Source organism: Rhea americana, unplaced genomic scaffold (genome assembly GCF_003343005.1).
Source record: "Rhea americana isolate MKP2758 unplaced genomic scaffold, rheAme1 scaffold_8, whole genome shotgun sequence".
NCBI lineage: Eukaryota > Metazoa > Chordata > Aves > Rheiformes > Rheidae > Rhea > Rhea americana.
The window spans coordinates 5,906,704-5,929,733 of NW_028186978.1; the positions used below are offsets into that span (position 1 = coordinate 5,906,704).

At 40.7% G+C, this 23,030-nt stretch overlaps 1 protein-coding gene across 1 annotated transcript; it reads right to left on the reverse strand.

Annotated features, from left to right (window-relative positions):
• Positions 1-361: 361 nt before the first annotated feature.
• Positions 362-22,471, reverse strand: KLB (klotho beta). Its single transcript, XM_085322776.1, is given in 6 exon segments — positions 362-394; positions 396-724; positions 2,783-3,926; positions 5,085-5,353; positions 11,266-11,773; positions 21,734-22,471. Coding segments are annotated over 6 exon segments (3,021 nt in total).
• Between the last annotated feature and the right edge of the window lie 559 nt (positions 22,472-23,030).

The window sequence follows — 23,030 nt, forward strand, 5'->3', positions numbered from 1 at the left end:
AGAGGTTCATATAAAAGTGCATATCAGTTCTCACAGCTTAATATCTCTTTTCAAGTCAAACTATTCGAAAGTTTATTCCAAGGCACAGGAGTCTTTCGATTGTCACCTTTTTTTTCCTTTTCTTTTAAATAATTGAATCTATCTTCTTTGTACAGAAAGTGGATAAAAGTAACTTTACCAGAAACAAATGTCATCACAGCTCTTCCTGTGCATACGATTTTTTCCATTTTCAACTGAAATGCTTGGTGTGTATAACTGGAGTGACTCGTATAGTGCTTTTCTATAATTGTCTGATCCATGTTATCCTCTGTAGAGCGCAGAGAGTGGAGAATCTAGTTGAAAGTGGGTTTATGGCCCCTCTTTAAAATGAAACACAGATGCGCTGGACGCTTTTTTGCCTTGTAACGTTTTCTTCTTTTTCTCTTGTGAAAAACAGTAATTGTTAAAAGCAAGATAAGAGTAGAGAAAAGACAGCAGGCAAAGAATATCAGTGGCTTCTTCTGAGAAATAAACAAACAGAAGGTACATGGTTTTTCCTTGTTTGATGGATCACAGGCTGAATATTCTGCAGGAAAGCCGTTATTGCTTATCAGGTTATTGTAAAACTTTATTGAAGGCTTTCCTTTGGAATCAGAAGTGAAGAATCCAAATCTGGGCTTAGATTTTTCTTCAGTCAGTTTAAATGCATAGTAACCTCTGATCTTGACTTTGTCGATATAGTATGCTGGGGGGGGAAAGAGAATGTTATTAATAAAACCTTGTGTGAATTGCAGACTTCCTGGAAATGAGTTAACATTTCAAATTACTAATCTTTAGTTTTTAAAAAAAACTGCATCATAAAATGTTTACCTACATTTATTGCTTCTAATAATATTCAGTTCCTACTGTTTTAATTAAGTAGAAAGTTTATCATTGTTTAAAAGGAGAGTTAGGATTTGAGAATTTCCAATATTACAAACACCTGACCTCAAACTGGATTTGCAAAATTTTTTTTTGAATACTTGATTTTATATGTGGAAAGTTTCAGAAAGTGCATGCCAGCCTCCTCTTACCTCCTGCTTTGAGTCAGATAGTGGAAACATACAGGGGAAACTACAACTACATGTTCGTGGGGGAACACGTAGTTGAGGAGAAACAAACATTGATTGCTGCTGCTTTTCTGTGTTTCCCTGCATCTAGCACATAGGGCAGGATATGAAACGGAAGTGATCTTAAAATTCAAATGATACCATTTCTGCAAAATGAACTAGATGGTGGAGGAAGAGGAGGACCAAACTTCATCTCTCAGTTCTCCAATATGCAGGACTCAGAAGAACCTTGCCTGCGTCTAAACTTGGATGCTTCCAGCTTCTGAGCTCAGAGCTGAGCGGGAGAGAAAAGCTGCCACCTTTGCGAGGGGCAATGGAGTGCCAGCTCCTCCTGCAGCCAGAGCTAAGGAGCTGGAAGCCCTTCTAGCCTGTTTTCCTTGCAGGCACTGCATGTTCAAACCAGGTTTGAACTGGGTGCTAGCATCTCTGATGAGAGCAAGATGCTGCTGTGTTTCCTGAACCCATCTGCAGGGACTTAAAGGGAGCAGCTACTCACTGGTGTCATGCAAGAAGCTTTAAAATTCCTGTGGGAATTGCACATCCAGCTGCTCATTCCCCAACATACATGATGGTTATGTTATAGTGCTGCACTTAAGAGTGGGTGACGATGTTTTTATTAAAATCACAAACAGTAACCCTTAGTAAGAATCTCTTCATATGTAAACAGAGGAGATAATCTGTAATGTGACTCAGATTAGGCAAGAAACTGATAAATCAGGAGATCTTTCTATAAGGACTATAAAATAGTATAGAGAGAATATAGTGAGAAGGATTGCTGTTTCTTGTTGGTGTCAAAATAATCTGAAGCTGTGTTTTTTTAGCCATCTGAGTAAGACCTGTCTTGTTCTTGTAGCTGGCTCCTAGGGAGGGGAAAACCAGGAAAGGTTACATACATACATACATACATACATATATATATATATATATATGTATGTATACACAAACATGCACATATATACATGTATATACATATATATAGTGTGTGTGTGTACACACATATATACGCCTCAGAAGGGTGTTAGACAATGCAAGTTGTGATCAGGGAACTGCAGACCTTGCTGACAGAGACTAGAGAGGGGATGTTGCTGAAATCCCACCTTGGCTGCCTAGCCTGGGGTTTGCTGCTGTTGTGATCTATTTGACTGTGTAGCCCAGGTGTCTGTTGCCTTTCTGCTGCTGGGCTTTCAGCCTCACAGTACAGCGCTGCAACTTTGCCTTTGGAGAGCTGAACGGAGCGCGCTGCCTTTCTTTCAGTGCTTGATCGCAGGAAGAGATGCGGTGGGGTGAGGCTCTTGCCTCATTGCTCTCGGACAATAAGATATTTGGCTTGGATGAAAAGGTAATCTTGGATTTTTCTCCCTTACCTTCATAACTATATTCAACTTTTTCTCTAAAGTCATTAGGTGAAGAACAGCAAGTGGTGGAGCAAGGTCTAGTCTAGGGCTTCTCCCTTCAAAAGCTTAAAGGCTGGTGACCTGCCATATTTCCTCTGTCTCTCTCTTTCTGGATCTCCTCAGACTCACTTATGCTTTGCTGTCCAATGACTCGAATTCAGCAGGCAAGGAAGGCTGCTGCAGCCTCTTGCTGGAAGGAAGCCAGGGGTCTGTCCGGGGCGAGCTTTAGGTACTTGCTTCAGGAACGCCTGGGGAGGCGCCGTGAAAACTGCTCTGAATTTGGATTTATCACACACTCACCTTTTAAAACCTCTTGTACATATTTTCCTAAGTAATAGTTTCGGAGCTCGTCGTTGTCTAAGGACGGGTCGTCTATTCCGTTTGCGGTGATGTAAACGTCGATGTCGCCGTAGGTTGCTCTAACCCATCTCAGAACTTTGCGTATTCCCCACGGCACCACTGCGAGGCGGGAGGGGGAGCTCAGGCAGGTGATATCCTGCAGGAACTGAACATCACGATCAAATTCGTACCGGCTCCCGTTTTGAGGTTCGTGAACCACGAATCTCGTGGTGAAATGGTTCAGGGCGTAGAAGTCGGCCGCGCCCTTGACAAGCTGCTTTTCCTCCTGCGTGAAACGCGGCAGTGAGGAGGATGAAAGGCCTCTGCTGTTCTTGGAGAGAATGTATTCCCTCATCGCAGCAGGGTAGTCCCCAGTCTTAAATATTGGATCGGCAAACCAGCCTATTTCAAACTGGAGAAACCTGCTGGCGGCTCTCGAGTGAGGCTCGAAGTAGGGGTTGGCAGGCTCAGCCCAGTCCGAGTGCAGCGACAGGGACACCTTGCCGTACTGAACGGGTCTGTATCGCTCATCGTATATTTTCCAGGCCATGGCGTGTGCTATTAATAAATTGTGTGCGGCCCGGTACGTATCGTTGCTGCTCCTGTTGTAGACGTCGCTCAGTCGGTTAGGCTCGTTTATGGTGATCCACAGCTTTACCAAATCGCCGAGTTCCTGAAAGCACAGAGCCGCGTAGTCCTGGAAAGCCCGGGTGGTGGATTGGTTCAACCACCCTCCCGTCCGCAGCAGGGGGCCCGGCAGGCCCAGGTCGGCGTGAGTTGGGTGGTACAGGGTCACCATCGATCGAATATTAAGTTTCAGTACTTCGCTGATCACGCATCTGTAGTATCTAAGGACTTGTCTGTTGATCACTGACAGATCTCCATTGGGTAAAATTAGTGGCCAGTCGAGTGCAAACCTGTAATGGGTGACTTTCATTTTTTCCAGGAGGTCAAGCTGCCTTTTAATACTGACAAAATCTGTACACTGCGCCGGTCGGGTTTTCAGCTTCACTCCTTTGACTTTGTGCAAGAGCCCGTCTCCTGTGACGTTCCAGAGATACAGGCTGGAGTCGCAGAACTGCGGGGAGGAAGCCACAGCCTCCGCCTGTGAAAATAAAAAGTAAAAAAATATATATCTATTAAAAGGGTTTTAATTAAGTAAATATCTGCTTGTTTGCATTCCTGCGTGTGTTGTGCTGTAGGATCAGTGCCAGCTGTCAGGGAAGTGGACTTTCCTCTGTGTGCCCTGCCTGCGCTAACGCTCTGCGGCAATGCCAACCGCGCGTTACCCTGCCCTCCTTCGGGTACGGGAGGCAAAGTAAAATTGCTCTCCTGTTTTCTTCAGCTGCATAATGTCATTTCAGTTCTCTTATTAACTTCAGTGTGTCCTGCCTTCTGGCCTCTTCTGAATATATTTTTGCACAGACAAATCTCCTTGATGAGCGTGCGCTGGTCGTGCAAGCTGCAGTTCTCACCCTGCTGACACTACAGCAGGATCGTAAAACAGGATTATTTTGGTGCTGCTGCCTTGTGAAACTACTGCATGATGCTCCCGGGCCTTATAGGTAGTCCTGCCTGTGCAAACCTCCCAGCTCGTGTGCAATGATTAGTACTAGCTAAACTGGTAGAAGCCAGTGGAGATACAAGATCGGGTGTCACACAGGTCACTTTTTCATTACACTAAATTTTTTTTAAACTTTATTACAGGATTTGTAATACCATATAGTCAAGTTTAAAAGCTTTAGATTAAGTCTATTTTTCTTTTTTTAAGAATGTTCTATCTGTGTATTTACTCAGAATGATTAACAATCTTTACACAAGCTTTCATTTTTTTCTTTCTTTTTTTTTTCCTATGGTTTGTAGTGAATAGATTAAGTTGAGGTTGAGCCTGGCTGTATTTCAGCAGCTTTGGATAAGACCTTCGGTACATGGCAGTCGCATGAGCGCCTGGTGCCGCGCTGGCATCCGCCGGGCCTCACCATGACCTATGCTGGAAAACTCCGCTGGCTTAAAAACAACCTGGCGAAGCCCGGCCAGGGTCACTTTCTTGCTCTGAGATTCCCTGATGCGAGCCAGGAGCCAGGTCGGGCTGGACTGCCCGCGCTGCTTCGCCCCGTGGGGGTGTGAAAAATCATGACTATAAGCTTAATTTGCGTCTGCGGTGTGCTTTGAGATTTCTGGATGGCAGGTGCAATTTTCAGACTTTCATTGAGCACGGTTAGTTGCCCTGTCTCTGATGGCCTTGTCAGGATTTAACCCTTACCTTAAGAACAGACTCGGTGACACCCCAGGAGAAGTCGCAGGAGAACTGAGCTTGCACAGGTGGGGTAGACTCTTCTGGGAAGAAGCCATTTTCTTGTATGATTTGTTTATAATAAAGTGCGGATGACTTGGGAATCCTTTCCTTCTTTTCACTTTTGAAATCTACATAAAATAATCCGCGCCTGATGTTGTAGGCATGTTGCCATTCAAAGCCATCAAGGAGTGACCAGGCTGTGTAACCAAACACATCTATGTTGTCATATTTAATAGCTGTATAAGAGAAATAAACACACATGAGTTTTATATTTAGACTCTGACAAGTAAAGGATGACTTATGAAAAAGGTCCATTTACTTTGAAAATCTCAGGGTTTTTCTCGGTGCTCATGGTGGTATTGGCCCATCATATTTCATTGCAAAACTGTGACAGATGTGTATCTTAGTCCTTATTCATTAACGAAACACTTAATCATCACTGGTTCCTTAAAAAAATATATTACTGGAGGTTATGTTATTTCTGCTCTGAGCAAGCATGAAATACTATGCGCAGCCAGATTTTAAGCTTATTTGATGGTTTGCAAATAACAGATCTGCACCAGTAAAATTAGAGAATCATGACTAAAAATCAGGCCTGCAACAGTTTATCTAGTTTTTGCTTCATTTGTATTTGTCATCAGGCTATGACTTTTTTATTGTCCTACTTTATTTAAGAAATCTTCAACCTGTAACCTTTATAAATATATATTTGGCTTCTGATTTGAAAAATTAAATGTCTATGTGGGAACCTAATGACTATAGAAGAAGCTAGGTTGATTGGCACAGAGTCAGCAGAGTGGTGTATACACAGAATGCGTGTACCGCATGCCTGTTTCTGCAGGCACTTCTCATTGTCCCTCTACCTTGTAAACACAGTATATTTTAGAGCCCTTGAGATCCTGGTGCTCTGCTGAGAAAGAAGATAAAATTGGTGCTAAATATGGGGATGCTATCTTTGCTGTTGGACCTGATTTATGGGAATGGGAAGGGCAATGTGATTTCCAAAGTGGCTTTTCACTAAGCCACCAAGTAGCAAAAACTGTTTGTCACCCACTGAGGCTGCGTGCCAGCTGATAACCTGGAAGAGAAGGTCCAAAATCCATTGTCAGTCAGCTTAGCTGCCTGCTGCCACCTTCTCACTACGCAAGGTGACTCCTCATGTTAACCTTGTAAGGGCTGGAATATCAAGGGCAAAGCAATGACCGAGCAGGGTTATTGAGGATTTTGACGCAGGCACCTGGAAAGCCCTATTTCAGCTAAAGACCACTGAGTAAGCCGAGCAATAAGAATATAGTATTCTAGTTTAAGACTCTGCTCTCATCAATGTTACTTTGCCTTGTTTCCTTAGGATGATATTGCAATTAGTGTGTCAGGTTTCCGCTGAAGCTCTCTGTCTTCGTCATGCTACATTACAGCTCCAGCAGGAGCTGGTGTTGCATGGTGCTGGTGTTCACTCAGCAGAAGAACAAGGTTCCTCCTAATACTGTTGTGGTCCAAAATTCTACTTTATCCAGCTGATGGATAAAAAGATTACAAAGCCTGTGAGTTTGTAATCTGAGCATAAGAAAAAATGCTAGGCTATGCCAGAATCCTGGCAAGGAGAAGAGGGAGCACAAGGGAGCAATGAGATGGCACTGCTAAAGGGAACGAGTGGCTGTGTTAGTGCTATGGACACCCAACTTTTAACTTCCATAAAGCATCATGGAGAAGGAGATTTTGAAGGATAACGTTGAAGTAGTTTTGCATGCACTCTCAAGAAAAGTAACTCCCAAATATGAGGGAAAGCATGAGAGAAAGCACAAAAACATCTGGAAATATCAAGTGCAAAACCTGGAGGCATAGAATGACATAGAGGAAAGAGATGGGCCAGAAGGGCCTTGCAAGTGGAGGTGAGTACTTCATGTCTGCATTTGGGAATACTGGAACAATGATGGCAGATATATAGGGACAGCATATGTGGTAGCCTGGAAAAAAAAACGACTTTGTAAATACATTCTGCGTGAATAGAGGCTAAGTTTGGCTGTTCAAGTGAGTAGGAAAAAAAGTACTGTTTATATATATACTGTAATAAGAAACATTTAAGTGGATGTTAGGTGGCAGCCTGATAGATGAAACTGAGGCTGTGAATCAGAGCCAGAGTATGTTTGTGGTGACTGTGAAAGGAGGTGAGAGAATGCAACAGAGAGATTAAGGAGAGCTGCTAGCCATGATGAGCTTAACTTGTACCTTAAACAAACAAAAACCATAAAACGAGATCAGAGAGAAAGCAAGCTTTTTGTTTGGACCAAAGGCAGCAGATGTTGAGTAGACCTGTAAGTTACCAGTGAAGTGACTGAATTCTTGTCTGTTGACTATGCAGAGAATAAGCGGTAGAGGGAGAAGACAACGGAAGTCAAAAGCCTCATTGAAAGCAAGGTGGGAAAATCCTCCCAAAAGACATGCTGAATAAACAACTGGAAAGGAGGTAGAGAAAAAGGAGCCTCCAAAACCAAGGAGGGATAAGATTTGAAAAGGAGTCTGGTCTCTGTGTTGGAAAAAAATATGAAGACATAGTACTGAAGTTAGGCTATCTAGGAGCTTATAATATTTGCACAGAGGATGAAGGGGCAAGTGAACCAGCACCGGGATTTGGAAGGGCGGACACTTACCAGGGAACGGGAGTAGAAGGGAATGAAGAACAAAAAGAATCAACTGGTGTAGCAAAAGCTGTGCTGTGTGTTTTTACTCTTGCTCGCTTGAAGGCTTTTGTACTGAGAAGTGCACTATGCTATCCTCCCAGCCTGTTCTGTAATTTCCTAGTGTTAATTTGTTTCTGTTGTTACCTTACGGTTCCTTATCTTCACTGACTACTCGGCCACTAACAGATGCAGGAAATGTTTAGCCCATTTGGATAATTTGGAGACAGGCCACAGAGGAAAATAAATTAACCGGTTGAATATCGTAACAACATCTGGCCATACGCCTTTGCAAAGACAAATCAAAGGTGCAATCAAAGGTGTTCCTTTGCTGCCCATCAACCAGCAGAGAAGTACTTTAAGCTGGTCGGTTGCAGGCTTGTTTTCTTCTGCGAGCATCAGCCAGCACGGCCCCCGGAGGGCACGCGTGCTGCACGGGGCAGGTGAAACCCAACAAGGATAGAAAAAGAGGAGCGAGGCCTTTCTTGACCATGTGAGCTTCTCCACCATTTCACCATGCAGCCCACCGCGCAAGGCGAGGGGCTGAAGGTAGACGAGGGCAGGTGTTAATCAAGCTCATGTTGTTGCCAGACTAATATCCAGAGAAGCAGAGCCTGGGGCACTTATGTGCCTTTTCTATCGGGGGAGGTTTGGAGCGCAGCTACAAACGGTTTCAGTATTGACAGGCTTATGGGTGTCAGCCAAAAGCTGGAGTTTCCACTGCATCACTGGGTGGTGAGAGGGCTCAGCTCGCTTGCAGAGGTGACTTTATGCATCATGTATTTTAGTGACCCACAGTACCTTCAGCTGCAGGCACACAGAGCAAAGTTTACAGCAGTCTCCTTATATACACACACTATAGCTCTGCGTAGATATGTGCTATCTTAACGGTCACTATCCCATTGCAATCTGGCCTGAATAAATATGTTCTGAGGTTAAAAAGATCTAAACGATTTTGCTGGGAAACAGTAAATTTACTTTATATCTGATTTCTCTGTAAGTAAAAATGTGAAAATATGTACCAAATATTATTCCAATTTAGATGAATTATAAGTTGACTTCATCCAAAGTGCATTAATTAAGAGGTAATCCTGTATTTTGAAGCAGTAGTTGAAGCATCTATATGCATTAAAATGTAGCTTAAAATTCTTGTGAAGCAGTTATTTTCCAAATAGTCACCAAATATTTCAGAAGTGTGAATCCATAGATGGTTATTACAGTCAGATCTACAGTACAGGGTAGAAAAAAAAGAATCATAGAACCATAGAATCAGTAAGGTTGGAAGGGACCTCTGGAGATCATCTAGCCCAACCTCCCTGCTCAGCAGGGTCACCTAGAGCATGTTAGACAGGGTTGCATCCAGGTAGACCTTGAAGATCTCCAGAAAAGGAGACTCCACAACCTCTTTGGGCAACCTGTTCCAGTGCTCCGTCATTCTCACAGGGAAGAAATTCCCCCTCATGCTCAGGCGGAACTTCCTGTGCTTCAATTTCTGCCCATTGCCTCTTGTCCTGTCACACGGGGCAACTGAAATGAGTTTGTCCCTGTCCCCTTGACACCCTCCCTTCAGGTACTTGTACACATTGATAAGATCCCCCCTCAGTCTTCTCTTCCCCAGGCTGAAGAGGCCCAGCTCTCGCCGCCGTTCCTCACAGGGCAGGTGCTCCAGCCCTCTGATCATCTTTGTAGCCCTACGCTGGACTCCCTCCAGTAGCTCCATGTCTCTCTTGTCCTGGGGAGCCCAGAACTGGACACAGTACTCGAGATGAGGACCCACCAGCGCTGAGTAGAGGGGCAGGATCATCTCCCTCAACCTGCTGGCAATACTCTTCCTAATGCACCCCAGGAGACCATTGGCCTTCTTGGCCACAAGGGCGCATTGCTGGCTCATGGTCAACCTGTCATCCACCAGCACTCCCAGGTCCTTCTCTGCAGAGCTGCTCTCCAGCACGTCAGCCCGCAGCTTGTACTGGTGCCTAGGGTTATTTTTCCCTAGGTGCAGGACTCTGCACTTGCCCTTGTTGAACCTCACGAGGTTCCTCTCTGCCCAGCTCTCCAGCCTGTCCAGGTCTCTCTGAATGGCAGCACAGTCCTCTGGTGTATCAGCTTGGCGCTTCCGGCGCCAAGTGCTCAGCACATGCTGGATGTGACCCGCTCTGGGGACCGCATCAGGTGGGGAGTTTGACTGGGGCAGTACACCTGTCAAACCGTAAAGCAAGTGTCCTAACGCGAGCTCAGGGAGGACAGAAACTTCCTGTGGAGCAGAAGAACACGCTGTAGATTTTCTTACACAAGTGTCCAGAAATCTATGTTAGACTAATGGCTACAAGCTGTTTATTTGAAAAAAAAATGCACATCTTCACCTCCAAATTTGCATCTAAACTTTGCTGCTGGGTCAAGGCAGAGTGTAAAACATCATAAACCAGTTTGCAACCTGCTGAAAATCTGGAAAAGGTGGGACATAGGGTACAATTGGGCTACATGAAGTTTACGATATGGACCAACTCTAATTTAAATATAGCTGGAAAATCTTCATTAGGAACTTAACTATGTTAGTTAGTGATGGAGTATTTCTTTAGCTTCCAACATCTACTCGTGTTTGGGGGCTTCACAGTAAATGATTTCTCATAAGCTCCCTTTTCTGAGGATAAGAAAGGACTTTTTTAAAAATAAAAGACCTGAGCCATCCTATCATTGTCCTATGGCAGACCATGTGCTGAAGGAGCTGCCAAGACCAGGTCTCAGAAAGACAGCAGCCGCCTGCGAGCATCCTTCCCTGAGGACGGCAGGTGTCACTCGGTGACCGCTGGAGAGAGAAAACCAGCTTGGGGGGAAAAGAAATGCCGAGTGCACTCAGGGATTAGGGATTAACGTTGGTTGCATTTCGTATAAAGCTAAATCTTTTCCCTTCAGACAGTGTTTATCTGCTCTGGCGTTATGAGGGGAAAATAGCAAGATTTGAAGCTGTGTATTTAAAACATTATCTCTGTTCGGTATGCTGTCAGCCTGACACTCGCTGGCCTCTCTCCCGCTGGTCTGCTCCGGGCGTTCAAGGCTGGCAGAGGAAGCCAGCGGGGCACCGGCAGCCTGCAAACGCAGCCTTGGCCTCGTCTTCGTGTTTTCGAGATACGTATGCACACGTGGGCCTTACAATTGGGTTGCCAGATGTGAAAAGCAATGTGCAATGTATTTGTTTCCATTCGTTTTTTGACTCCATTTTGTACTTACTTTGTTTTCAGATCAAACCTAGATGCTGGACTTTAGCTTTCTGGGACAGCAGCTATGTTTTTGTTCTGCGTTTGTACAATATCTAGCACTAGCATATCCTGATCCACAATTTATGCAGTAGAAATAATTAATAATTAACTTAGTTACCAGTATGTCCTTTAAAAAAGATCAAATCATTAAAGAGCTAAATATCAAATGATTAAAAACAAAGCTCCAAATATCCAGAAACTAAGTTGTGTACAAACCTTGTAAAACCTTATTTATGAAGTTTTTCATCATGTAGATGGCCGTGGTGTCATCTGTTTTCACGTGGCTATCAGTGAACCAGCCATTCTCTGCAATCAAGATTCGAGGATTGTTGTATTCCAGTTTAATCCAGTTCAGTACTTCCCTCAAATTGAGTGACAAATTTTGTCCCATTTTTGGTAGAGTGTTTGGAGGTTTAAAGTTATTAGGACCAAAGGAAAATGCAAAGAAGTCTGCTGTTCCCTTTATATAGTTTTTTTCATCCTCGGTAAAGCTTGGCAAAAAAGATAATTCATTTTTCAGTTCTTCTGGATAATCGCCATCCCCATAGATGGGCTTAGCAAACCATCCGAGTACTCTCTGCATAGACTGCTGACATTTAGAAATGTCCAAAGCATCTTCTGATTTGTTAGGTTCGATCCAGTGGGATCCCAATACTACGGACATCAGCCCCTTCTGACGCGGCCAAAAGCGTGTTTTGTAGTTATGCCAAACTTTTGCATGAGCCTGATGAGAAAAAAATAACATTAAACTGTAATTCCTCAATACAGCTGTGTGCGTGTGCAGCTAGACAGACCGGTAGCTACATCGGATTCCCTGCAGGGTTCTACGGCAACAGCACGAGCATTCAGGACCCTGGTACATCAACTGCGCCATACGGTCAGGATGGGCAACAACGGTTACGCTGCCAAGTCCTGGGTGGTGGTCATGCTCTAGATCTCATGTGCGTTCTTCCCATGTGGGTTTTGGCCTTTTAAAATAAAGTTTACCTCCCAGGAGGTACGTGGAATAGCTCTCACATAGAGGCTTTTGGACCAAATGGCTGTTGATGGTGGGATTTGGACTCAGTGACCTAGATAGTCCCATCTAGCTTTTCGTAATGTAGTGATTGCTGATACAGTTAAAATTTCAAACAATCACAATTGCTACGTTATTTATACTTCTCAAATTATGTTTCCATTGTCAGTGTTGGCTCTGTGCTATTGACTTGTCTCTGTCGTGAGAGTTACCTAGATTTGCTTTGACCAAACCATGTCCACCCCACACTTACCTTGAGCCACGCTTCTACTTGTTTTGATTTGGGCTAATCATGAGAGTAAGCGTTCAACACTAAGCATGAGATTTGCACAGTACCTAAACCTGAACAACTGGAGAAAGGACCCAGCTGCGAAGTTTGAACCCAGATGTCAGGTTTTATAGTTATGTGTGAGATTTTTCATCCATGAGTTTGGTTCATTTCTTCTTTGAAGTTGCTATAATTATAACTCTTGTGACAGTACATGGTACAGAACAGAATGAGGCTTATTCATTTTGAGCATTCATTTCTAGAGCAACAACACATTGGTTTTAACAGAAAATTTGGCAACATTATTTCATACTAGCTATTAGTTATGGCATATTTTAGTATTCATAACAGGCCAAATATTGGCTTCCCTAGGACAGAGAGAAGTTTTGCTAATTGTGTTAGCGACAACAAAAAGATACTTTGCACCATTTCTTAATTCAGTTTTTCTGATTATTGTCATGCTTAACATCGTCACACACACAGAATTACTGTAAAATGTTGTGTCATTAATTAATTAATTAAGAGAATATAGCAGTCGTACTTTACATATGGCCTATATATTAAAAGGAATCCATGGGAGATGTAGGTACCACTCGCATGCTAGGGGAGAAGGACAACTCTGGGTAAATGTGAACCAGGCCAGTGGAGCAGACACAGAGGAAGGAGTTGACCTCTCCCCAGCCAAAGTGGAGTTGTCAAGTAACTCAAGGTTTACTTAGTTCCTGAAGTGTGGCTCTATACTCTAAGCTGGAAGGAAAATAACTGTTTGCACCCAGGGAGAAAAAAAAAAAAAAAAACATAGAGTGACATTGTGAAACGCTTATTTTGCTGAGCTATGCTGACATCATTACCAAGCCAAATAGCGTTACTTAAATTTGACAATAATTTCAATTTATTTAGCCTTGACAATTTAAAGAGAATGGCCTGATGTCAGGTAGACATGTGGTTAAGTTAGGGATTAATGCAGAATTACAGTTTTGTGAAATTTCGTGTATCAATTGTTTATGGTTTCTAAGGTCACGCTCATAACATTTGTTCAAGGTCTGTCTTCGAAAATACTGATAAAGCAACATTAACCTTTGAGATGCAGGTTCTGTAGCTAAAAAGAGAAGTCAGCAAAATTGTATTCTTGAGGCAAATTGCAAGGTACAGGTATCGTATTTTAAGAGGGGCCTCTCAGTAGTCTCATCAGAAAATGTATATGACCAATGCCTCAGTTGTCCCTTCCCAAAGGTCCTTCCAGCCCAGGTGGCTGCTGTGGCCGTGGCTTGCTTTGGCGTTAGCTTTCACAGGTCTCTGCATCTAGTGATTTCTCATGTGGCTAGGATATTATTTTTCCCAGGCACAGCCCACTAACACAACTGTTTAATGAAATGTGTATGTTTGTGCTGGCTTAATAAGAAAACCTCTGCTGAAGTCAGCTGTGTTATTCACGGTGCCAGGCAGCATTGCGATGGTAAATCCTAGCAATTAAACATGTGTAGATGAAGACCTGGAGAAAGACGGCTGCACTGGTGGCAGTTAAAAGGTAAACAGGGAAAATTCCTTATATTTATGCACTGTTTCAGGAGTTTAATTAGAAGCAACTAAAACTACTATTAAAAATATTGCCTGAAGTTGCGAATACTGCCACAGGTATAGAACTGTAGGTGCAAACCTCTGGTACAGATAAGTACATTTGATAGGAACCAGGACAGGATTTTCAAGAATTCATGAGAGTCACTGATATCCCTTAATTCTGAGGGTAAACTGTAGTCAAAGTGAGACTTAGCTGTCTTTGTTAAGGGCTTTTACAGATATAGTAGAGACAATAAGCATTTGCTTGCCTATAATGCTATTTTAAGTTGTTAATTATTTGTAAAGCAGCTTAATGTCCTCAGATGGAAGTTTTTTTTTTCTCAATGCAAATTATTCTTGTTGATGGAACCAACTGATTAATAGCATTTGTTTTGTAAGACCAAGTATGAAATAAACATCAGTTTAAAAGTTATATCATGCATTATATTGGTTATTTTGAGTAAAACTTGACTAATCTTTTTTTCAGTTAGAGTTTAATCCCTAATCTTTCATTTTCCCTTTTAGATCAAGGACAAATGTCAAGGCTAAGTACACAGTGAAAGCACGATCAATACTGTGTATTTATTCTAGATACATATGACATTAATTTCAACTTGCTTTCCTGATATTAATATAGCAATTGTTCCATAGACTTGAAAGTCACAGAGAATGTTAAATCACTTAGTACTAACTTCTTAAAAAGGCTAGATAAAATGAGTCAATTTAATAGAATTAAGATAACCATTGTACTATTCTCCTCTTTTCTCTTCTTGCAAATATTTCTCATGCCCCTTTAAACGCTGATCCTGTAGTTATGTTGTGCATAGGCAAAGAGCTTGAAAGACAGGTACTTTCAAACTAGTAAGATTTATTAAAGTCAACCACTTTTCCTTGAATGCCACAGGAATGAACAGACAGAACAATGTCACGAATGTTTGGAGTTATTTTAGTGTGCTGGAGAGCAAGAACAGTTTAGAACAATTGAACTAAAAAATGCTAATAAAAAGATTCTGGCTTTGAGTTTAGCTGTTTCTTCGCCTTTTAAACCGCAACAAACTAGAACACAGAGTCTGATGATTACGGCATTAAACATGACTTTAGAAGAAAGGCAGATGTGCACAGCTTATTTGGAGAGCCTGTTTCAGTTCAAGGCACTTGTGGTCATTGGTAAAGGTGTCATGTAGTCAGTGGCGCTAAAGCCCTTAAATTGCAAACTGTTTCTGAAGCTGAATCCCTGTGAAGCAAAAAGGACTCTTCATATCCAGGCAACTAAGCTTCTAAAAGGGTTGTTTGAAAGGCTGAGGTTTTACTGTCAAATGTGTTGTATGCTAACTACCTTGATCATTTTTTTTTGATGGTTTCCGAGAATTACAAGAAAGTCAACCTGAAAATAACAAATCACATGAAAAAGTGTGAATCAGTTCTGACCTAAGACTTATAAAATGCTCTTATCACTGATGACTGCTACTGTTTGAAAATTGGACTTCATATAATACTGCTTCTGAACTCATTCAACTCTTTTTCTGACACACATTTATTTAAATCATTCATTGTTCTTATTTCTCCAATTACAAGTTATGGATATTAATACTTAACAGCATGATATTTATTAACAGTGATACTATTTGGGCCCACTGGACTGGACTTTGAGAACTGAAACTTGACTCAAGAATCAGCAGTCCTAATAAATAACAGCAGAGTTGTCCATAGTTTATTTGCAGTTATATTCTTCGATTTTGGTTTCCAGAGGATGGTGATAGGGAGAATTTTTGTAAAATACTTTAAGATCTTCAAACACACTGGGCCATCTAAGGCAAATCAGCAGTAATATTCATGGTTAGGTAAAAGCATCTGTTCTGAAGCACTTAGGCACTGAAGAACAGCAGCATCGACAAGGATCAAGTGGCGAAGAACCAGCTAACTGAGCTCAGCTCCTCAGCCTCCCTTCTCTGCTGAAACAAGCTAGTCAACTGGCTTCAGCTAGACCAGGTCCCCAGATACCAGCTGTAAGCAGGAACCCTTCCCTGGTTACATCTTCAAACATGGATTTGGAAAAAACAAATCTTGATAATGGCTTCTTTTGAAGCACACTATAGTTTAATTTCTTTTTAATTGGGATACTTTTAATTTTTCATGATTTCTACAAACTTAGCATAAGAAACAAGATGCTTTGACCTTTATAATACAAACTTAGGAGAGCTGCACTGACAAATATGGATAGATTTCATCTCCACTGGGAAGAAGTGAAGATCCAGAGCTTAATTCTCTGAATTTTTGTTGTCTTACGTTCAGCCATTTAATTCATTCCGTATTTGGCACCTTGCTAAAAGCTGCCTGATTTTTCACAGAGATCAAGAACCCTGAAGGGCCTTGTTGTACACAGCCACTCAGAACGTGTCTCCGGCCTCTGCCACGGAAACATTGTCACTTTGTGCCTTTTAATTTTTAAATACTTGGCTGTGAACGAACTTGGTGGATTCCACGCTCTTCCTCTCTGATGTACCAAACATTTTTTCTCTTTCTAATATTGTTGTATGTCCACTGCAAAATACAATCTCCTGTGGCAAATCTAAGTATTTTTGAAATAATGTGTTTAATTAGAATTTAATGATACACAGATGTCAGAAAAGGAGTATGTTAGAAAAAGAACAGCTTTTGTCACAAATAGGTGCCATTCCACTCATTAATGTGTTATTCTGCTTTTCCAGCAAAGCTATGGGTGGCAACTTCTTTTAGAAATGAAGCAGACAAATATAGACAGTTCTGCTGTCCATCCTTGAGCCACACTTGATGGAGACAGAGCTCCCTCCTCCCAGAAGAAATACGGGCATTGGTGTGACTTCATCTTCCTAGATCCTGAGGAATGGAGGCCTCTTCGGAGGAAGGGAAGAGTCTGGTTGGACTTAGGGACAGGAATTATTCACTCATTCTACTGAGTGATTTTTTCCATTCACTCCATAGAAATGTATTTTAAAAGAGAACGAATTATGGAACTTCTCTAGGACATAGTCCTCCAAAGGTCCCAAAGGCAGTAGTGTCCACGAGAAGATCCTAGCACAGTGACTGCTACATGGAGCTGGGCACAGAGATGACCTGATTTGTAATGGTCTATATGGATATGTCGTCTTTGAAAGGAAATGTATTGCCTTTTCCCAGGAGCTGATATGAAGGAACATTTCACACAATAAATAAATAAATAAGATTTCCTTATTCTGATAGTTTTCCTCTGGGCATTTCTGCAAGATGGAAGGGAGTGTGAATGTTCTTTAAAAGGGGAAATAGAAGTCCCATTCTACCTGTCACTTAGCAAAGGCAGAACTGCCTGGAGGGCACTGATCCAGAGGAAGAAAATAAGACAGTCTGGTCTGTAATTTGTGGTCTCTACAAATCTCAGTCTAAGTGATATATAGAAGGAACATAACTAAATCGAGAGAGAATGATGATAATAGATCAGATAAATATCTGATTTAGCGCCAATCAGAATGATTCATCTGCTATATATTTTCTTCCTCATTGTCAGATTTATTCTTTAATCAAAGAAGTCCATCTTATTTTTCTGTGTGCAGGTTTTTTCTTCTCTGCTTCAGTATGACAGAGACCTTAGGGGCATGCTTGTTTTTGTATCTTCTTTGATATTTCTTTCAAATGTTGCATGGCAAGTTCAGTGTTATCATTAACCGTTTTTTTGACAATGCTTTTGTAAAGCACAGACTCCTTAAAAGAAGAAGGGAGATACACTTTTGACTGTCACTCTGAATCTGGTGTAAAATTTCAGATGCATTCCTAGTATTAATGATAACAATCATACAATTGAACAGAGGCTTATCTAAGTGAATCCCAAAGCAATTTACAATTTATAAGCTTCAAATTACTAATTTTCTATTCATTTCTGTGGAAGTGGTGTCAAGTCCTTTAAAATGATTGATAGCAATTATTAGCCTCTGTCTATGAATATCATTCATAGTAACATGCAAATATGGTTTTAAATTGAAGTTTTCTTTGAGTTTTTTGGTAGATTATTTTCCTCATGTGGATATCCTAAGCACTCTATTTAGCAGCCATTGCTTTTCTGCAGTCTGTTAGTTCTCTTTGTGTGTCTTGAATTGCAAGACCCTTGTAGAAGGCAGGACTGGCTCTTTAGTATATGCATCTGGGGCTTTCCCTTAAAAGGATGCAAACTACAGAAGGGAAACACATGTATTAGTAGATAAAGCATCCGTAGTACCTTGTGCTAGCAAGAGCATGTGTCTCTGAAGCTTGGTAAAGAAAGATAAATCTTGCTTTTTTTTTTTTTGAAAATCCTTAATACGATAATTCTCTACATAATGAATTCATTCATGGAAGTATATCATTCTTTTTATCATATAATAGTTCTATTATGCATGCACTTTTTCCTTATGCCACCCAATTATTTTAGTATTAAGCTGCTGGGTTTTTTTAATCTAAAACATTTTGTCACATTTGAAAAATACTAATAGTTAAGAATGAACTGAAATTTCTTCAGCCTTCATCCAGAGACACAAAAATATCCAGCAACTTTCAAACTGTTCCTATAATAAAATAATCCAAAGTCCAGAAAAGCAGAGGTTTATGGTTTGTCGTATCATTTTTGCTATTGTTTGAAACATAGCTTCAGTTTCTGACTGACATACCACATAGAAACACTCCTTTATATAAATACTGATTAGTTCTTGTGCAAGGGAGCACTGCAGTGGTAAATGAAACTAAAAGTAAGACTCGTTTATGAGAGAGCCTGGCTTTTATCTGAAAATACCTCATATATTTCTATAAAAGGGCATTAGAATGATTATTCAGCAGCTTCCCAAGGTAACACAGTGGTGGCCAGATTCATTTCTTTTGAGCATTACAGGCCTGTTTTTCCTGCTTAGCAGTAGGTGGACCTGACAGTATGTATAAGGTGGCATGGAGAATATTGTCCTTTTTTCTTTCAGCAGACTGTGCAAAAATGAAGCCTTGACACTGACATGAATGTGGCTCCTCCTAAAGCCATAAATGATAATCTTTTCAATAACCTTAACAGGCTCTGGATGATATGCCAAACCTGATGTTTTTGTTTGGCTTGTATTTTTGGAAGGACTTTTTTGTATGGCAGTGGTACATTCAAAGGCATCCACAACACAACAGAGTGCAAATCAGAGAAACAGATTCACATGTATTGGTTCTGAAAAAATAAAGCCATGTGATATCTCTTTAAAGATAGATTTTTATAACATTCTCTAATCTAAGGAAAGATATTTCTCATCACATGACTACTGATTGTGCATCAATACATTATATTCATATGCTATTGTCAACAATACTAGACAAATAGAAAATGCAGATAAGCAGAAAAATCTTTGAAACAAGATTCTGGTTAGTTGGCTTGAAATGTATATTGCTAACTACTTCTGTGGAATGACTGACTAATTATATTTTATTCAGAAAATACATATATATATATATATATATATATATATATATATATGAGAAGAATTGACTCAACCACACTTTGCAGAGTGGTTCTGCAAAGGCATCCATTCCACCTCCAATCCTAAACTCACCTAATACAATTCCTCTAATACCTTACTACAAATTTAAGATTCCTTGTAAAGAAGACCTAAAATTTTCAGAAATTTTACTGTGCTGCAGAAGAGAACTCAGGTAATGTGTATGGTGCTATAGGAAAGGTACAACATGAAGATAGGTTCTGCCCAGAAATAATAAAAACCTAGCTACTTCGTTGTATATTGCTGAAAGTCTCATTAACTCTTTTCTTGATGTTGTTTTTTTTTTTAACTCAGATTCACGGATTTTAAAGCTAGAAGGAACTATTAGATCATCAAGTTTGACAGCTATGTAATACAGACCAAGGCTTACTTGGAAAACCTATGGAAAACCTAGTTAATTCTTTGGCAGAGGCATTTCTCTGTATATGCTGTCTGGTCCTTAGATTAATTTTACAGTATGAGAAAATACAGAGATTACCTAGCTAATACCTCAGTTTCCATTTAAAATAATACACTGTGCTGATGAGAAATGTAGGAAAGCAATACTAGATACCTGTGTGTTTTAGAATCACAGAATCGGTAAGGTTGGAAGGGACCTCTGGAAATCATCTAGTCCAACCTCCCTGCTCAGCAGGGTCACCTACAGCATGTTAGACAGGGTTGCATCCAGGCGGGCCTTGAAGATCTCCAGAGAAGGAGACTCCACAGCCTCTCTGGGCAACCTGGTCCAGTGCTCTGTCACTCTCACAGTGAAGAAATTCCCCCGCATGGTCAGGCAGAACTTCCTGTGCTTCGATTTCTGCCCATTGCCTCTTGTCCTGTCACACGGGACAACTGAAAAGAGTTTGTCCCCGTCCCCTTGACACCCTCCCTTCAGATACTTATACACATTGGATAATGTGTATAATGTATCTTTTACATGTATTTTCTCAACTATATTTTAAATAACACTCGAAAATAACAAGAATAACTTAGCATGAGTTCTCTTTGACTTGTTTCACAAATCTCTGTGCATTTCTTGTGCTAAGCCAGGAACCAGTTAGTGACTCAGGGTACCTGATGACTTTTCTTGTGTAAAACTTCTGTTGAGCCTGCAGGTTCAAGCCCAGAAGTAAATACAAGAAATAATAGAAATAGTCAGTTGCAAAATACTTTTAACAACTATGGTAACAGTTAATTTTTTCTCCATGTATATACTTGTTTCTTGTATATACTTGTGTATATATACTTATATGTACTTGTGTATGACAAATACACTCATTAGTTTATTAATTATAATACATGGTAGGTAGAAAAATTCTCTTGGTGACAGCGAGGAATGGTTTGAGCATGGGAAATTATAGTGGCTTCTTTGTCAAAAGAGACAGGACAGTGACCTGCTCTGTAAAGTACTTTGCACACTACAGATGAAAAAAGCTAGACTGATATTGTTAATTTTTATCTTAAGCTGCTGTGGCTTATAAATTGTTTTAAGTTATAGCAAGAGAAAACAAGAATATTAGCTCCTATGCATAGGAACTACCTAGTTATTCTATAGAATGAAATCAATAATCTGTCAGAGGAGATGTTATAAACTCTGTAATGCTGTTGATACTACCATGAACAACGTCTGCACTTTTGCCTTAAAAAATAAGACCCACCGTAATCTCTTGTGATCTCAAACTTTTCTTTTTGTCTTTCACAAAGAAAGTGCACCACGAACTTAGGACCCAGTACAGCAGCTATTCAAGCTAATGATGGGATCAAGCCTATGAATGTGTAATTTTGTAGAAGACAGCTGATAAATAAAATAACTCTCGCATAAAAGTTAAAATGCTGAAAACAGTATAAAAATGCAATTTTGTTATTTTTAAATGCTGAAAGGGACATTTGTTTTCCTTCAAAACCAAGATAAAACTAATCAGATTAATATATGTGTATACCTATATATATATACACATATTCTTTTGCCAATAGAATTGATCTAGTATGCAGATATAAATAAACCGCTGTATAAATGAATACAATAGTCACCTCTGTGTGGCTGACACTTGCTGTTTGACAAAATAAAAGAATAAAGAAGGAAAAACATGTTTTTTTAATAGATTTTGTAAGCAAAATGTCACTGAAATAAAGTAATAAATAAGCACTTTAAAACAAACAGTTATGGAGTTAGCTTGTGACTATAACAATAAAATCAACATTATGATTAAAAAAAGACTACCTTAGCTAAGGGTTATTTCATGGTATTTTCACATTCCTTGATTTTTTTTTTTACCCTTAATTACAGAACTGATTCCTCTCATTGCTTTTTAACGGAGGTGCAAGATCGATTTATAAAGTCTTATCATACTGTACCTTGATCAAATTGTGTCCTACAGAGTAGACAGTTGTTATTTTCCCTTTCTCACCAGGAGCATGAATACCTGTGCCATACCCATGCCAAGCCACTAAATAGGGGTTGTGGATTGTAATCCAATACTTAACACGATCCCCAAAGGTCTGGAAGCAAAAGGTGGCATAGTCATTGAAGAGATCAATCACCGATTCATTTTTCCATCCCCCATATTTTTCTTGCAGTGTCAAGGGCAGGTCCCAGTGGTACAGAGTAACCATGGGGTCAATATTTCTGTAGACTAGAGAGTCAATAAGACTGTTATAGTACCGGAGTCCTTTTTCATTGGGAGCTGCTACTACTCCAGTAGGAAAAAGTCTTGACCATGAAATTGAGAATTGATAAAAAGTAACTCCCAAAAAATCCAGGGCTGACAAATCTTTATCCAACAAGGTGTAACTGTCACTGGAATGGTCGGTGTGGTCTGCACCTCTGAACGTTGTGTGGACAAACTGCTCCCATACAGAGGATCCTCTCCCGTCCTTCCTCCAGCTGCCTTCCACCTGCCATGCCCCTGTCCCTACGCCCCAGAGAAACCCTTTCGGGAAAGTGTCATACAAAAACATCTGTGTTTCGCTCACAGGACTGAAGTTGGGGTCCTTCTTCCACACCGATCTTCCTTCTCCGGCAAGCCCAGTAGCTGTCTTTAGGAAAACCAATGTCCAAAAAGCAACAAACCTCTTCAGTCGTCGGCCACACATTTTGCCCGTTTCTAATGCCGGTGTTAAAGCCAGCTTTCTTCCACTGATGCGGAAAAGAAATCCATTCATTCCCTGGAGTCCCTGCTGCACCGACTGTCTTCATTTGCCACTAACTGCTGGAGTGTCTTATCAAAGCTTTGCTAAAAGCTTGTGATCGTAAAAGCCCTGTCAATGATTAGCCTGAACTGTGAAACCTAGGATGGGTCCAAGAACTGCGTAATTTTAGGGAGGTGGCCTCTGTATGATCACTGAGACACCTAGGCTGTGCTCTTGTCCTGGTAAAATAGGTCACCTGAATATTATAAACCCTAGTAACTAATTTATCATTACTTAAAGCTAGGTCACTAAAATGGAAGCATACTAGGTAACTGAGGGTGCTAACAAGCTATGGTATCTTTATTCCTCATGCAACTGCATTTCAAAGAAATGTGGAAGCAATACATTCCATACTACATAGTCCAATTAAAGGGTGATATATCAATTCTTAACAAATAACATGTTAAATAAAAAGGACACACCAAAAAGCTTTTAGGATCACTTTTGAGTGACTTTTCTCAGA